The following is an 18,954-nucleotide window of genomic DNA, read 5'->3' as shown; positions in this document are numbered from 1 at the left end:
AAAGAGGGTCAATCATGGCCATTGCATGAAGTAAACCTAATTGGAGTGGGCCGCCAAAGGCGTTTGCCCGTTGAGAGGTCATGGGTAATACATAAAGTATATTTATTGTTGTGGGCCGCCGAAGGCGTTTCCTACCAGTGAAAAAGTGATGACCCCCCTTCGCAGATTCAAAAATTACGATGACCCCCCCCCCCCGATTTTGCCGCCCCCCCCCCCCCCCCCCCGGCCGTGAAATTCAATTTATATACGCATATTCATGTTCGATCAGCATTGCTGAATAAGTTAGGGCGGAATGGTCAATATTTGGATAATATAATGAAATGTACAGAATGCCGAAAACTTTCAGTCACTTACTTACCTTACTTGAACAAGCGTAATCCTATTCCAGGATAAACCCATTTGGTTTGAGAACCTGATGACACACATAGGTTCATGGCGAACGATGCTGACGATGCCGCTGTGTTGACAAGCGACAAGGAGACAGCCTACCTGGAGGCTGTGGAGAAAGGTGACGCTGCAGTCGTCAAGGGTTTTCTCCGAGACGCCGACTTTAACAAAAATGTGGAGGACAGCAATGGCTGGAATGCTGCAGATATTGCCATTATCAACAGACAGCTAGGTAGCTCTGTCAAGTTTATATACAAGTACAAACATTTTCTAGATTGTGAACGTTTTTGTGCATTTTGCCAGTCAAATATAACTCCCCCTGGTAGCTTTTTCATGTTTTCCACAATTCGTATTTTGAAAATTTCCGAGTTAACCCCACCCCTCTTTGTGAAATTCTAATTTTCATATAATATATCTGATTTCACTTCAGATATTCTGCGGAGTTCATTACAATACTAGGTAAATATCGGAAATGCCTTGCTGCTATCGGGAAAAGTACATCCCCTACGCATGCGTATTTTGTTTGCCACTTGATGTCATACGGTACGGGAAAGTTTAAATCAAGCGATGATCATGGATTTACTGTCTGTGTAATACTGTTAAATCGTCAAAAATAAAAATTACATAATCATAACTTGGAATAAATATATTTTATGTGCCTTTTCGTCAATGGCGAATAAGGCTTCGTAATACTATTGTTGTGTTGTGGTTCATTTTTACTGCAATTATGGATGGTTATTTTTTTATTGATGCATGATATCAAATTGTCTTCAGTATCACATTTATGAAGAGAAACAAATTATCGAGGTTATAGAGTTTACAGAGGAGCTAGGCGGCTTACACATGATCCCGGACGTCACAGATGGCGCAAAGATCATCTGTGCAAATTTAATTAATTCCAAATGACTAACATTGTAATTCTTAAGTGGTAATACAATTTTTTCACTTGTTTCGTTGATTTCATCATTTTTTGCGACAAGCTTGTTGTTTTTCCCTTTCTTCCGATCTTTGAAATGTCCACGGATCATGAATTAGAATGCGGGACGCAATGCTCGAAAGACTGGAGAGAGATACAGAGGTATCTCGCAGCAGGAGACAGTTTGCCCTCATGACGTCAGGGAAATCGTCACCTGCTCTCGGGTACATGAACCCATCCATTGAGGCAATAATATAGAACCTTATCCACATGGGTCCAATACGATCTTTGGGGGACCTTTCTGATGACGTCCCTCCTCTTAAACTTTTTTGAGTTGTCTTTCTCATAGGTTCACAATTTGTTAATGGATGAATATTCAAAAAATTTCAGGGAACAGGGATTCCAAAACAATCTTTACAGTTAACTATGTGTTCTTTGGTATGAATTGGGTATTTTGGTTATTTGCATAAAAATGCTTTAAGAAGAAAGAGTGCTTTGAGTCGATGGACCCAACGCTTCTCTGCGACGAAATGTTACTATAAAATATTGTCAGTATTCATGTTTTGAATAAATCTATTACGTCTTTTTTCCCATGTTACATAACATAATACGTCAAGACTAACCTATTTATCATTTGAATACTTAGAAATTAGATCTTCTTCAATCACATTACAAAGGAATTGTATGCGATACGTTAACGGATAAAAACTGCGTGGATTGTAACTCACATATGCACAACCAGTATAGAGATAAATGCCACCGTGACCCACAGCAGTGCTTTTGAACAACTCTTCATGAAAACCTGTACTGAGAGTACAAGTCCCATTTCCCTAGTACAATTACACTTATTATTTGTTTTGGTTTCTCATGGTCTGAATATTTCTCATTTTATTTTCTTTTAAATCCTGATCATGTTAGACAAACATTTTTCATAAATCGTTAGAAAGTGGTGGTAACTTCAGATACTGTTTGTCTGCGTTTGAGACAAGTAACGTTAGAGTTTGGCAGCCTGTTTAGTATTTATTTGCGACCAGTTAAACCCTAAGCACGGAATCAGTACAAGTGTTGACCAGCTGTTGAAACCATTACGCTGCAGCCCATTACTTGCCCAGGCCCGCTGATATCGCTTCTACAGGGAGATTGCTCTAATCTCGTGATGTAATGTCTGTTGCAACGCTCACAGACACGAGAAACAGGGAGCGCCTCGGGGACATATATTCGGACTGTATATCTTGTTTAATTCTCTTCTGATCTACTTCTTGTGTGTGCCCACTGTCTTACTTTGGTGATTATTGAAAGTTCATGTTTCCACATTGAGTTAATGCAGCGATAGCGGCCATTTGGAATTTCTAATATCGGCAAATTGAAGGAAACTAGCTTCTCAATAAATAAGATTTGCACGATGACCCTTAATTTTTGTTGTATATATTACGAGAGAAAGCGAGAGAGAGAGAGAGAGAGAGAGAGAGAGAGAGAGAGAGAGAGAGAGAGAGAGAGAGAGAGAGAGAGAGAGAGAGAGAGAGAGAGAGAGAGAGAGAGGAGTTTGAACTTATTATCGCGGAAATATAGTATGAAAGCTTAAATATTATTAAGAAGCAATGGAAAAAGATAGATGTAAGTTAATTATCTTAGATGATGTATTATTCAATTTAACTGATGTAAATTAAATGAGAACGTACATACAAATTCGTTGAGAGTTTTCTACTTGTGAAACTGGGATTTTGACTTATGATTATAATTCTTAATATATTTTGTCATTATTCATAACGTTTCTCGCTTTTTCGCCGTGTTTCTTACATTCCTACATTCTGCATTACAAACTGTGATGTTGCAAAAGTTAGGGACAGAAAACTGTCGAATATTAGTAATTGGAAATTTGCATGAAAGCTTTTTGAAGTTTCTCAATTCCTCGCTGAGAACAACATAGCTCTGCTCTGGTCATGCGCATGTTTCTCCCCCACTCTATTTTGAAATGAATATCACATTCAGTTTATCACGTGGCATGTTCGATCGCATTTTTCTAGGTGGGATAACCTCACATTTCGAAAGACTATAAACTCCCTCCCTCCCTCCCTCACTGAATCTCCTTGGCACAGAGAACCGCTCGTCCCGGCGCTTTCACCTCTGTTTTATCATAATAGTATCTTGAATGAGAACATTTGTGTCGCCATTCTTGACTAATAGGTTACCTCCGATGGATTACGTCATCAGCACATCGAATAAATTGGTTACGCGTGATTATCCGTCGATTCGACCTCAGTAAGTCATCCCGGATGTCACCTAAAATTCTAAAGCATTTCGGAACGCCAGTAGAATATATTGATCACCTGCTTTGTGTCAACACTTGCTGACAATAAATATTACGTTGTTAATGTGCGGGACATATCCCAAGAATTTGACTTGCGAACTCAGCTTTATTGTTGAAGCAGCCCATCGCATAGTAAGATGCACAGTGAGCGGAAGATCTGATTCAAATAACAGCCATCTCTGCGTTACTATTTACAAAAGATCTTACTCATTTACTCTGTAAAGTTCCATAAGCTGTTACTTTTCAAGTATTTCTCTTCCGAAGTTCCGATTCTCAGATAGAGTTGTTTTTTTTTCTACCACCAAGTTGAAAAGCCAATTTATTTGCAGAGCTGGTATGTACGGAGTCCGATGTCATCTTTGACAGTAAAACTTTAGTAATCTGAATTAGAATTTATTGTCCCAGATCTACGATCAATCCCTAACATACCTAGTTTCATTCCCACCGAGAACACGAAGCTGATATTAATAGAGTGCTTTAGACGTCCAACATTATCGCTGATCTAACCAAAATCAATAATGTATAGTGAATTTTGTAAATGCTTAGGAGAACAATACTGGCCTTCGCCAAAGATGTCGTCCATGAAGAATTACCTTTATTCAAAGATCACATACAATAATGTTCAGGAAAAAAAAAACTTTGGTGAACAATATGGCATTTCCGTACATTGACTTTCTGCTCGAGATCAAGAAGTTTCTCGTGAATTAAAAATGTAGTGCTTCTGAGTTGTTTCTGGAATTACGCACATCAAGTAAGGCATTCTTGACCAGCAGACTGTATTGGGGAATTGGGTGATCCCATCCCATAATATGATCATATTAACTAGCTAATTCAACCCTCAGTGTTGTTTTATGGTGTATCATATTACCGACTCAGAGTATGGATACTTGCTACGGAGCATTACTATTTACGGTCGCTGACATTATATCTAGGTTGCACAGGGCTTTAAGGTATGACGAGAGCATAGACTTTCTTATTTGCCATGATCAATATAGATATTCGGGGATAATTATTTGCTCAGTAATCTGTCTCTGTCTGTCTATCTATCTACCTAATGATCCATCAATCCATCTATCTATCTATCTGTCTGTCTGTCTGTCTGTCTGTCTGTCTGTCTGCCTGCCTGTCTGTCGTTTCTTTCGTCTACCGACATATCCTACTATTTAAGAAACTTAAGACAAATAGACGATATTGTATAAAGCTCGACAATATACAATATAATTTCAGTAAATATACACATATATAGACTGGTCCCTAGTCACTTGGCTTTTCCCGGCAGCAGTTACCGGCTGCAGCTCGCTCCCTGGCACCAACGATCATCATTAGACAAGAGCATAATTCGACAGGACCCTTCTTATATCGCGAACAAGCGCAGTGTGTATGTGTGTCTTCAACTGATGCGATATCGCTATGGATTGTAACAGTGAACTCATTGGCAAAACTCTTCTGGCCAAGCTTAGAAGTTCAAAGTGTCAATGTCGATTGTCGGCAGTCTTCATTCGAAGAATAGACCTTTGTTATCAATTTTTTATTATTCAAATTTTCATTAGCAGGGTGGTATGCCTGTAGTTTACTCGACCTAGTAAACATGTCTGCATTTTTACGATCTGTCTATGTATGTCAATCTAGGGTAACTTGACTATTTATTCCAACTCGTAAACGACAGGAACCGTCACATCTATAAGATTTTCTCCGAGACCTCGGGTTATAACACGATTCGACATTTAATAAATAATAGGAATTGTGTTATAACCCGAGGTCTCGGAGAAAATCTTATAGATGTGACGGTTCCTGTCACATCTATAAGATTTTCTCCGAGACCTCGGGTTATAACACGATTCGACATTTAATAAATAATAGGAATTGTGCATATTTCCATGCGTAGAAAATAGCGAAGTGATTCAAATGACTGTTGTGAAATGCTCCGCAAACGGTGGCATCCACCCCGTCGTTTACAGAGCAGGCGGTAGTCTGCACTTTACTTGACACGCGAATTTTTCGTTAGCGTTATTGCTATCCTAAACTCATAAATCAATGCATTTCACAGATGTTGAATCCGACTTCAAAATCCAAGCTGTACAATGAACTTTTCAACTGCGTTTGGTATTCCGCACTCGCTGCACATACATCAAAACGAGACCAAAGTCGTGAACTCGCCTGTCCGAAAGTACAAAATATTTTAGGTTCTTTTTGCAAAGATAAGGCTATATCATTGTCGACAGACGGCCTTTCTGTTTCTGTAAAAGATTTAGCGTTGTGGTACAGGAGCGTACGCTGATGTAGTTTTCTTTCTGGGAAACAAGTAATACGATTGGAATTAATTTGGGATAATTGGATGGTGAAGTAACGTTTGTTTAATCTGCAAATGTAAGCTCATCTATTTTTCTTTTTACGTTATACACTGTTGTTATGTTCTGAAACTTTTCAGAAATTAGAAAAATATGAAGATCCAATTATCCCAAATTAGTTCCAATCTTGTTAAGTGTAAAAACCAAAAGCATTCTTTTGGCTCGCATGACGGGTCAAAAAAAAAGGTCATGTAATTAGGTTCTCTGAATCTGCCGTTTCAGACATTTGTAGTATATTAATAAATCAGAAGTATTCGTTCCGTCGAAAAAGGTCCCGTTCTGGTGCACAGGTCCGTGGAGTTGCCGTGTAGTATACGTAGAGAGAAGGGGAAGGTTTGACACGATTTTGCCCTCCGGAATCCTGTGGACGATAAAAATCCACGTATATCAACGCATGCAGTCAAAAAACTACCGTCCTTCGATAGTTAAATACCTTTAATGTTTAATGTCCAACTGTGAGACGCGTTCATCGTTATTAAGTCCCAATTTTGGCCCCAAACTCCTGGTTACGTACATTATCAGAGTATTACGTACGTCAGACATTTTGAGTGGGACAAATTACCCATAGTTCAGCGCGGATTAATTGGCGTTTTATTTGAACTCGTGACCTTTGCTAAAATATTTTCTAAAATTCTTACCAACTAACGATGGTAAAGGATCCACGACTTGGGTTTGTTCAAAACGCAAAGCTGGACGTTGTACACCACTATATGTAGCCCGTTTGATAGCGGGTTTAAATTCAGCGCTTGTGGGTCACGGGTTCATGTGGAATGCTAATGAGAACCGCGGTGCTGCTGTACGTAACAGCCTGATGACGGGGTAACTAGAGAGTTTGGGGCCGATATTGAGACTAAAGGCTGGTTTACCCACTTGAAACTTGAGCGTTAAAAGCAAGAGGTATTTCGCTATCGACGTAGACCTTTTATTTGACTCTAAACTCCATATTTGTTTGGATTCACGGTCCGGTGGGCAAAATCGTGTCAAACCTTCCCCTTCTCTCTATGCATGTACACCGGCAACTCCTGTGTTCTGGTGTATAACGCTGAATATTAAGGTATATGTGTTCAATAGGCACAAAATAAGCAAGTAAGTTACTTAGTAAGTAAATTACTCAGGGGTAAGTAAGTATACGTAAGTTGGAATTAAATCGATTGAAATTGATAATTGGCATTCGGTAGCATCAAATTGACGATTCCGTCGTAAGATCAATGAAATTTGAAAAAAACATAAATAACCATTATGGGGTGTTTTCTTTTAAATATCTTGAGAACAAGTTGTCGTCCAATATCCTCGTTCCTAATGTCTAGACAATACGTTATATGAGTATATTTAGATACAAAACTTGTTTAAACAGAAGATAAAATAATTATCAATTTATCTCATATTTAGGTAATAGTGTATGATCCAAAAAAGGAGTGTTCTGAAATTCAGTTCGTGTAGGCATATTTATGTTTGATCAGCATTGCCGAACAAGTTGGGGCGGAATGGTCAATATTTGGATAATATAATGAAATTTACAGAATGCAGAAAACTTTCCTTACTTAAGCTTGAACAACCGTAATCGTCTTGCAGGATCATAAACCCATTTCGTTTGAAGGCGTGATGACGAGGGGATCATGGCGAACGATGCTGACGATGCCGCTGTGTTGACAAGCGACAAGGAGAGATCCTACCTGGAGGCTGTGGAGAAAGGTGACGCTGCAGCCGTCAAGAGTTTTCTCCGAGACGCTGACTTCAACAAAAATGTGGAGGACAGCAATGGCTGGAATGCTGCAGATATTGCCATTATCAACAGACAGCTAGGTAGCTCTGTCAAGTTTATATACAAGTACAAACATTTTCTCAACTGCTGATGTTGTTGGTAAAACAATCGCAATCATACCAATCCATAATCCAATGACATTAGTCAGAATTCGTAAGACAATAGTTGTAAACATAGACACAAAACAGCACAGAACAGACAGTAAATAGACGGTACACAAACAAAGTCATATGCATGAAAGAAAGATATATGGACCTCTGGCCAGAAGACCAAGAAGTGTTTGTTTTGTGCATTTTGCTCGTCAAATAAGACTGCGAGGCTCTGTAATATCCTTTCAGGGTTTTTTTCCCGCAATTACATTCTGAAAAAAATTAAAACCTGTCCCCCATGTGAAATTCTCATTTCCGAAATTCCTTATTTCACTTCAGATATTCTGAGGAGTTTATTACAACACCAGGTAAATATCGGAAACGCCTTGCTGCGAGCCGTTGATACTGGATTCGTCAAAGCTGTCGCGGTCATTTGTGAGCATGCGCAGACTCTTAAGGTAAGAGGGAATTATAATTGTCAACGTTTACTTTTGAAATGAGAGAAGAATTAATTTCACGTAATTATCCACCAAGTTTGCAGGATAAGTTTGTCCAATACATAAGTATGTAATGTACACACTTTATTAGAGCGGGGATTCATTCGAATGTAATTTACAAATTGTACCGTTTAGCGGGGACTGTGCTACCGTGGCGTTAGGATGAATTCATCTTCTATCCCCAAAAATGACCACTTCATAGAGATAGTTATTGATCATGATCAAACATATTATGATTCATTGCTGATGAATTTCACAAAAAAGTATCAAGGGTTGTCTTATTCATATTTTTTAAAATTTCCTTCAACAAATATTCATCAAAGGGTTTTCTATTTAGTTTGTGATGATTAAAACATAACTAATGTCACCGTTTCTATCAAACAATAAATAAGTCGTCGTATTTGTTCTGCTAGAGAGGCATTCCATTGAAACTATTTAAGGGATAGATTGTTCTTCTCCCAGATAATTCCAGTCATAAATCGTGCTAGGAATGACACTAGGAATAAGCTTGAACAAATGTCCATATTTCACAGCAAGATTGTCAGCGAAAGGTTAAACGGAAAGACTGAAATTTACAACCTTGTTAAAAAGAGCAGACTCGGTGACGCCGTTTAACAAAAATTGAGAGTTACTAAATTCATAAAAAATACCATTAACAAATTTTGGCTACCAAAGAATTTTTTCAATAAAGCACGATACATGATCCTTAATATAAGGTATATGGCTCGATTGCATAATCAACCGCTTATTTCCTTGTTTCCTATTGGACTTCTCCTCCATCAGGATAGAGGACATGACGTCATCAATGGCAGTACTGATAGTAAGGAATTCCCACCTGGTGTGACACCAATCATACTCGGAGCACATCGCAATAACTATGACGTATGCAAGGTGGGTTGACATGCGCATATCATGTACTCTCAGACAAGAGCAAATATCACATCTCAGTTTCATACTTCGGTGTATGTTACAGTCTCAGTGGTCCTTTAGTAGTATAAAATGTCACGGTCACGCATTGCGTTCAACAGCTGGTCTAGTAAATATAATATCGTCTCCTTTTGTCATGTTCATACCAAAAGACGAAATTCAAAATAGCTATAATTTACCAAGTCATGTAATGTTATCCTGCATTTACCAATTATTAGCATTGATTTTTCATGCAGATGCACTAAAAGTACTCTATAAATTTTACTCGCGTTTCGTTTATGTAATTCGTCTGTTTATTTGTTTTATTTATTTATTCATTTTATTGATGGATTTATTTATTTTTTGTAGCTTGTTCCTTTATTACTTAAAGTGTGACCATGTTACCTTAAAATTTTATTTCGCCATTAACGTATTCCAACTCACAACGCCTGAGGGTAATCTCTTAAATCTACTCACGATCATTTACAGATTTTGTTGAACAATGGCGCCAACCTCGAGTCCGCCGAGCAAGAAGACAAGCTTGGGAAAACACACGGTCTGTCGCGTTCCCTGAAGCAGCTACAGATGTACAGGGCCTTGACTAGCGAATCCTACATCTGCCTGACCAGCAAAGACCCGATCAGCCGGGCTTTCCAACTCAGCCACAAGCTGCAAAAGATGGCCAAGAAAGAAGTGCACTTCGGTCAGGAGTACGAAAAACTGCGGGAGGACTGCGAGCAGTTCGCCGCCGACTTACTCACCCACACGCGCAACGAGCATGAAATCACCACCGTTTTGACACACGGTCCGCAAGTATGGCGGAACGCAGAGGCCATTGATACGATAAAACCTCACAAAGCACTTGAAGCTGTCAAATATGAACAGAAAAAGGTATTTTTATCATAGTGCTAGGTCATCTTTCCTTTCAAATGTATACTCACTCCAACACTCAACCATCAACATTCTCTTTCTCTGTCTGTCTGTCTGTCTGTCTCTCTGTCTCTCTGTCGTTTTTACTGCCAAATACTATGTTATGATTTTTTAAGCTATCCTCAAACTATAAGACTTAGATGGAGCTCTCAAAAGTTATTTATTAAAGGTATTTATTCTTCAAACACTGATACATCAATACGGCAAATGACGAAATATATAATTTCTTTTTATTTCAGTTTGTGACCCATCCTAACTGCCAACAGCTGCTCTATAACCGTTGGTACTACGGCCTCAAAGACTGGGAAGACTATTCGTCCACTCACAAAGTCCTTTTTGTCTTGGCAGTTATGTTCGGATATCCATTTTTATCCCTAGCCTACATCGTCTGGCCATTCAAGAGACTGAATGAGCTTATACACACACCGTAAGTATTCGAAAAGAAAAGTGCATACGTCGTCTGCTTGGTGACGAGGAAAGACAACAGTATTTGCCAAACTCTAGTTTATTATGTCGTTGAAAGGTTTATTTTGAAGGTGTCGGAGTTTATCTCTTTGGAAACGGACTTTCATATTATATCTATCATAAACACAAAACCTTGATATCTGAGCCTGCGGACCGCGACCTCGCGTACGCACACAACCATAATCATATAGTGTCCGACATCATACCTAAAATGCATGCTATTTGGTTAAGGGTGCAAGGTGACATACTTCAAAGGATGGCACAGCGTGGTTAATTTGACAATCAAAATTTCATGATTCTTTCACTATAATCCACAATGGGTCTTTGAAACGGTGTTTCAGAACATAGCGCCGAAACCGAAAATTTTCCCCGATCATTTCCGTATTGGTTGATTACTGCAGAGAGTTCACGGTCACTAGTGTCGATTATCTTCCATTTCCCCAAGAGTGGTCGATTTCACCGATGGCATGTGTATGACACCCGACATCACATTTACGGCCCCGGGTACCAGTTGTTCGGTCCGTCATACCCATGAGTTTTTAACTGAACGAAGAGGAGCCATTCCGTACGACTGTTCTGTTCAAAATTATTATAATTTCTCGTTCAAGAAAGAAAACATTTTAGAATTTCTATGGACTGCCAAAGCTACAGAAGTTGCTGAAGGGTTTCACTGGCCAAATATTAAGTGCGATCATATATATCTCAGACAGTAGAAAGTTAACTTAAATTACCTTTTTTCTATTGTCTATGGCTATACTTAACAAGAGTTCCGCTACAACTATTCGTCAAACAATTCTAGCCATCTTCTATCTCATAGCAGAAGGCTATGATCATGAGATAGTGAAATGTAACTCATAGCCCGCATTTTATCAATTTAGAAAAGTTAGAGATGCTCTTAGTTTAAAATCATCGCTAGGCTTTGCCAGTCACCTGAAGATTACAAAAGAAAGTTATAAAAAACTTTTTAATATTACATACATGAAATATTAAAACAAACGTAATAAACTGGTACTAAATATAGTGTACTAAAATGATTTTCTCGGCTAATTTAGTTTCTCCAATAATTGTTGTCTTGTTTTCTTCACAGATTCGTAAAGTTTCTAATGCACGTCGCCTCCTCCCTCGCCTTTCTCTTCTTAATAATACTGGTCTTGTTGAGAGTGGAGACATGGGACCAGGTTGGGTTCGCCGCCTTCATCCCGACGTCTAAGGGTAACACCAGCAAGGCCAAAGAATTCCTGACCTTGCTGGACGAAAGTCACGGAAGGAACCCTACGCAGGTGGAAATCGTCATGCTGATTTTCATTGTCGGTGAGTCTATCGCCGTTGTTTTGGGGTCAGTGACTGCATTGTGACACCAAAACTGGTCCAATAATCGTGGCCATTCAAGGCGAAACAATTATACCAGGTCTACTGATTTGTTTGCAACATTGGGTTTAAAAATCCTGAAAAAGTAATGTAAAGTGGTGGTACCAGGTGTCCAGAATGATTAAGCATACGCTGCAAGAGGGACCGCACCCGTCAGGATTAGTAGCCCAATATTGACCAATTTTTGAGTGATGAAATTTAATAATTCGCTTCACTAATTCATAATATCAATCGTTATTTGAGCGCCAGGAGTCTCACTTTTGTCCACAATATTTTAATATCTGTCATGGAATTTCTTGAAAGATCTGACCGATAACTCTCTACAATATCGTATACGATTCAGTAGCGGGCTTTCATACCTTATAACCGAGAGGAATTCTTGAATAATGGATATAGCGACATCACACACATCTTTCGCTGTATTCCCAGTTGAGGCAATAACGCGTCTCGAAAATGTTAAAATTTCAACCGTCCTCAAGGAAATTTTGAACCATCATGTTTTCATGATCAAGAATAGAATCATAAGTCATTGCCAAGCGCAAAATTTGTGATTAAAGAAATAAATTATCACTAAAATCTACTGACAAATGGCATTTAAACACTGTGTTAACTCCACGAGAAATATAAAATGCAAAATTTTACTAACAACAGGGCCGTGAGAAATTCGTTTATTACACAGGCTGCAAAAATGAGCCATCGCGGACCGCATATGGAAACGTGTGGTTAAATTCTAAATGTCCGGTTGGGGCAAAAAAAAAAACATCCCAAAGGCCGGCGTCCACTACCTTGCCGTCAGTTTTATTGCAGTGAACTTGTCATGTCGATGAAATAAATCATCGACCATGTCCAAGGTCGTCATATATGACAGATATCTTGCCAGATTCCATCGATTTTTTCTTAATGTGATATTGTCAACAGGGATAACCTGGAGAGAGGTGAAGGAGATATGGTCCGGTGGACTACACGAATACTGCCAGGATTCCTGGAATGTCCTGGATATCATACAAATTTCACTGTACTGGATATCCTATATATTCTTTTTCTATGCCATGGGCAAACGCGTAAGTCATAGTACGATTCTGACACGTCGAGTGTTTGGAAATGGTGACGTCAGTTGCTAAGTTTGTAACCTTTTCTTGCAATATTATGAAATGCTTGGTCTCATGTTCTTCGCTTTATGTCATCTTGGCATTGCGCCCTCACACTCGATTTTCACGCAAGAGAAGTAGCATGGTAACTACCGGTACCCAGTTATCTGATATAAATTCTAAATATGATATTTACTCGCACAGTTTGCAAATATACACGTTTGAATATGGCGAATTACATTCTTGAGCATGAAAAAAATTATTAGGTTTTGTTAGCCATGTCTCTGTCAATGATTTAAAAAAGGTCAATCCATTATCAATTTCTACTGAGACACTGCGCACAACAGTAAATATATGATAGATTTTTTGTTTTTGTTTTCTTTTTGGTTTTTTTTGCCAAATACGAACTTTCATCTCCAACTCGTCGTTTATTTTACTCAGGCTGCAGCGCCCCCAGAGAAAGAACCGGACGTTTCGGAATGGTTCAACACGACAGCATCGAACCTAGTCTTGAATGAACTGACAAGCTACGTCGAGACTAACAGCAAGAATCTTAGCGCGAATCTTACTCCGGAAAATGTCCGGGCCTTCTCAAATGGCTTGTACTTCGTCATTTTAGACTTATTCAACATAGCAAAACCCGAAATAATTACCCGCATGCAGTGGCCAGGCGACGACCCTAACATTATCGCCGAGGCTTTCTTTGCCCTCGCTAACATCATCAGCTTTCTGCGCCTGCTCCATATTATGGTAATTAACCGCCATATTGGCCCCCTGCAGATTTCGCTCTGGGGCATGTTTTATGACATAGCTAAGTTTCTAGTAATATTTTTCCTGATGCTGCTAGCGTTTGCGATCGGTCTAACCCAGCTGTACAAATTCTACGCCAGTGATTGGTCTTTCAACTGCATCACTGAACTCGTCGCCGGTGAGGAACACAAGAAGTGGGAGTGCACGAATGCCTTTGATGGGTGAGTTGGTAAATTCTACTGCTGGCTGCGACAGTTTTCACGCATGCTATTTTTTGTAGATTGGTGATGAATAAGGCAAAAAAAAACACAAAAAAAAACATACATAAACAAACAAAATAACAGGCATCAGCATATTTACTTTATTTTAGGGTTCGAGAAGCTCTCAGGCAACTCTTGTGAATGTTATAAAAACAGAATTTCCACGGAGTAGGCTTCAATGCTTATTACTCAAACAAATAATGCATATATCAAACAAGGCTGAAAGATAATTAGTTCGAGAGCGCTCTATACGCTCACCTCTTGCTGGCGTAGAGAGCGCCGTCAAGCGATGGATTTTTCAGTCTTTATTTCCTGAAATACTGAAATCACTGATAAAAATATTGACATAGATGGGCAGGTGTGCAGGCTTTACCAATATGAACCAGGAATATCAAGTTTAGATTCACGTGTCTTTCATCGATTTCTCCACCAGGGTGTTAATGACTATACGGACCTTGTTCTGGTCACTATTCGGCCTTATTGACCTGGAGGTTCTGGGAGTGGAAGCCGACCACGGCGTCACCGTGAATACCGGCGAGTTTGCATTCGCCCTGTACCATGGATTAGCAATCATCGTCCTGCTGAATGCCTTGATCGCTATGATGAGTAACACCTACACGCGTGTAGAGGTGAGTCATTCAGTGTTCCGGGCCCGCGCCCATGGTGGATTATTTCATTTGTCAGTTGATGGTCTTTTATTCTGATGACTGCACTGGAAGCAATTTATTATGGATCGTTACACTTATATTTGCTTTTGAATGTTATTGTTATTATTGTCGTAAATAATGTTAAAAATTTTTATATAACGCTGTGCATCATATTTTGCTATCGGTGTAATATATTAAGGGAAAACAGTCGTCGAAACTGCGCCTGTGCGAGTTTCTTGTTTACAAACAATGTATTTCATGTGCGATATCTCGATGCACCTCATCATCATAGCTGCAACATTTGAATTACACGTTGTAGATTATGACAGACATGTTTTAACTTTCATCAATCACCATCTTACCTTGGATACTGTGTTGCCATTGGTCATATGTGTCCCATGATGACCTTTGAGCGCACTTCCGACGACTGTATCCCTTTAAAGCTAGAAAACAAATTGCGAGAAAATGAAATGATCGTAATTTTTCGCGTCCTTCTGATTGATAGTTAAAGTGAAATATTTAATCCAAATTGGACTGTCAGTTTGAGATCCAGGACTGACCTCGTTTGTTATCGATGATGGCGCGCCAACACACAACTACTCATTCATAGTATTATGTTAGGGTTTTTGCAAGTATTGAAGTTTTCTTAGAACTCATCGCTACGTCGCTACCGTGACGGCCAGTACGATGCTTACTCTCGCTCGGATCTTTTTTGTATGGATTAGGAAAATGCTGATCGAGAGTGGAAGTTTTACCGCACACAAATGTGGATGGGTTACTTTGAAGAGGGCGCCACAGTGGCCCCACCGTTCAACATCATTCCCAGCTTCAAGACTATCAAGAAAATCATCTGCTGCAAGACCCAGTGTCGTCAGCAAAAGAGGAAACGGGTATGGACTATTCAATGATAGTATCAAATGATAGATTTTAGAGATACTTTACACAACGAAGTTTACTTAACACGATAGGAACTAATTTGGGATAATTGGATAGTGAAGTAAGGTCGTTTTCACCTGCAAATGTAAGCTCATCTGCTTTTGCTTTTAAGTTAAACTTGTTTTTATGAGTAATTTGTAATATCGCAACATTCAGCTATATGGCACCTTACGCTTTTGAGAAATTTGATAAAAAATATCCCAAATTAGTTAACATCGTGTTTCTTTAAAGTTGAATTTAATGTACTGTTACATGACTGAGCTGTATAAAGTACAAGATGATTTTCAGAATGTGTACGCCTTAGCACATCAAAAGAACCCAATGGTGACGTTGCAACTTTTAACGCTGAGGGCGTACGTGCTTTTCCTTTCAGTCTGTGCCATAAACCAATATTACACTGGTCATCCTTGCATACTTTCAACTTTGAGGCTAGGATAAGCATTGGTATCCATATGATGTAAAGTGTCATTTGTATTGTATTTCGGCTCAACAATGCATTTTCAGACATCTAGTCTGGATCAAGTTGGGTGTACTGAAGAAACAGACCAATATGGTTTCACTTGTAAAGAAATAGTGTACACAGTTTCGTGTGCGTGATTGAATGAATACCGTCAAGGCGTGTGGATTGGTTTGAATTTCGCCATGCACTCTACCCTAGATTCATACTCATGCGTAATTGCTCGAAACAGGCTCATATTTGCAATCACAGGAATTACAAACAATTGCTGGCCATTATTTACCGATTATCATGACACATGTTTTGTTTCCCTTAGGACAACTCTTCAAAGATAGCCGAACTACAAACTGAATACGAGGTATGTATCTGTTCCACTCAAACCAGCCTATGGTGTAATCTTAATGACAATAGGCATAACAGGCATGTTTTGTTAAAAATTGCCATGCCTTTACTCGGCTGAATAGAATAGCACAAATTTTCATTCGTCGAATTAAGGGGCCGTGGATAATTAAAACACGCGCACGGTAAACGCAACTTCTGTGTTTGGGTTGGGGGTTGGAGGTTTGTTGTATTTCAATTACCGTGCGCATAAAAAGCGTACAACATCTTTTCATATCGCAACATCTCGCTACTTGTCGCAAAATATCGCGCTACATCTGCGTGTACCAGGCCAGTGCGCTACACCAGCATTCCTTTGACATATACTAGTATCTGATATAGCGGAAGAGAAAAATAAAGTAACAATCATTTTGGATATGCTGTTTTAATTCCAATCTATTGGTTGCATCATTGTTGAGCTAGCGCTGAACATAGATTGATTTTAGAGGGGATATGCGGGGAGAGTGGTCGGTAGCGTATGCGTGATTTCATTGCCACGTAAAAATTATCAATTGGATTGCCGGGTATGCTGATACAGAATGAGGTTTGGTTGGAATTTCGCACTTTCAAACTTTCGTTTAGCCGGGGGAGAGGGGTTGAGGCCAAACACAATTGGTTGCGTTTAATTTTTTAATGTTTTAATTTTCCACGGCCCCTAAAACAGGTAGCCAACATCGATGCATGTAGCTATATACAAACTACCAACGGACAAACACAGTCTCACCCTAACGTCACTGATAATCTATTGCACCACTGTAAGTGTCTCCATTGACTTTCAGACGGTGGTTAGTCGTCTGATGTCACGCTACATCTCAGATAAACGAAGCGATGGCTACGAAGACGAGGAAGACGCCACCAAGGCTGTCACCCAACACGATATCCTGGTATTAAAACAGGAACTGTCGAGTTTTAGGTATTCCAGATGACTTTGTGATAATATCGTCAATATAGACAGGTTGTTCACTGAACGTTACTATTGTGTATAAAATGTTTAAGGTAGTATGCGCCACGAAAGTGAAAGACTCACACTTTTGCTCAAACTTTCCTCAATAAAATTTCGATAATTATCTTACCAGATCAAGAAGAAAAACCAGGGGTCGCAATGCAAAGTTTGGTACTAGAGATAAAACAAATTACCTAAGATTTCCCGATACTACAAATTAAACATGGCTCCTATCCCTGATTTACCTCTAAGGGGAAAGATACAATTTTCGATTTTCGAAAAATGGAGACAGTGAAAAACTTTTCTTACATCAAGAGCCTTACAATGACCCCACAAGTGATAGATCAGAAAAAAATATTAAAATAGAAAGCTCAAATATCTGTCCCCGAGGCGCAATCCCCCTTATAGGTATATTTCAGTGAAACACGATTGGGACTAATTTGGGATAATTGCATGGAGAAGGAAGGTCGTTTAAATCTATAAATGTAAGCTCATCTCTTTTATTTTTAAAGGGACATTAGCTGTAACTTTTGACTAATTTTTCACTACTCTGTTTTAATGTATCAACCACAGAATTTTACGATAATCTGATCATCAATGACCAATGCTCGGTGTCCTGGTTGCCAACACGGCTTGTATATGTGAAATGACAATTGTTATTGTTGATAAATGTATTGTAGTCCGGACCTGAATACAAAATTTAAACAATAACAATGCAGATTATACTCATATAGGGTATATTTATGAGTTAAGTATTAGGAATTTCTCCATGGTTCAGGAATTCAAACCAGAAACTGCAGATGATACACAGAACAAACAAAATGTAAAAAATGACCAAAGTTACAGCTAATGGATCTTTAAGTTACACACTTGTTTTTATGAGGAATTTGTAATATTGAAACATTCATCTATATGGCACCTAACACTTTTGAGAAATTTGAAAAGTATGAAAATCAAATTATACAAAATTAGTTCCAATCGTGGTCCTAGTATCTGTCTAATGCTATCCATGTCAAACATCATAACGGGATTGGACATTGGTCGTTCACTAGGAAAAATTAAGTAAGGCATGATATAAATGTTACAAATATGTCTTGAGTATTTATTGTCTGCACACCGAATGTTAAATGATATCATAAACTATCAACATAAAAACAGCCTATAATCTGAAAAATATTATCACCGTTTTTTTTTCACAAAATTTTCCAAAAGTTTCCAATAATTATTTTAATCTACTAGCTTTATCAGTTATGAGCTGTCAGAATTCCGGCATCACGTCACTTGTAGTTTTTAACGAACAAAATACCAATTTGGCTGAATTGGCTGAATTTGGCTGAATTCTTTCTCTTCATTTTGTTGTTTGTATCGTACTGAACTGTTTGTCAAAATGCTACCATGAGCGGGCACATTCTGATATGATGTGAAGTGTGATTGACAAAGTTAACATGCGTAACTATAAAAGTTATACGGCCACGATATACCGACTTATTATGCTAAGTAATCTTGCTTTCATCTGGTT

The 18,954-nt window shown here is 38.8% G+C and overlaps 1 protein-coding gene across 1 annotated transcript in view; it reads left to right on the top strand.

Moving 5' to 3' along the window:
• Positions 1-18,954, top strand: part of LOC139129624 (short transient receptor potential channel 5-like) — a 30,638-nt gene that overhangs the window by 10,705 nt on the left and 979 nt on the right. Inside the window, exons 2-13 of the mRNA XM_070695286.1 lie at positions 7,532-7,762; positions 8,150-8,268; positions 9,091-9,198; positions 9,703-10,104; positions 10,383-10,570; positions 11,696-11,919; positions 12,895-13,037; positions 13,506-14,035; positions 14,508-14,703; positions 15,447-15,611; positions 16,431-16,472; positions 17,272-17,405. Of these exons, the coding sequence (XP_070551387.1) occupies positions 7,576-7,762; positions 8,150-8,268; positions 9,091-9,198; positions 9,703-10,104; positions 10,383-10,570; positions 11,696-11,919; positions 12,895-13,037; positions 13,506-14,035; positions 14,508-14,703; positions 15,447-15,611; positions 16,431-16,472; positions 17,272-17,405 (2,438 nt within the window). The 5' untranslated portion in view covers positions 7,532-7,575. The remainder of the gene's footprint in view (positions 1-7,531; positions 7,763-8,149; positions 8,269-9,090; positions 9,199-9,702; positions 10,105-10,382; positions 10,571-11,695; positions 11,920-12,894; positions 13,038-13,505; positions 14,036-14,507; positions 14,704-15,446; positions 15,612-16,430; positions 16,473-17,271; positions 17,406-18,954) is intronic.

Source organism: Ptychodera flava, chromosome 3 (assembly GCF_041260155.1).
Source record: "Ptychodera flava strain L36383 chromosome 3, AS_Pfla_20210202, whole genome shotgun sequence".
Classification (NCBI taxonomy): Eukaryota; Metazoa; Hemichordata; class Enteropneusta; family Ptychoderidae; genus Ptychodera; species Ptychodera flava.
This window is presented reverse-complemented; position numbering and strand designations above follow the sequence as displayed.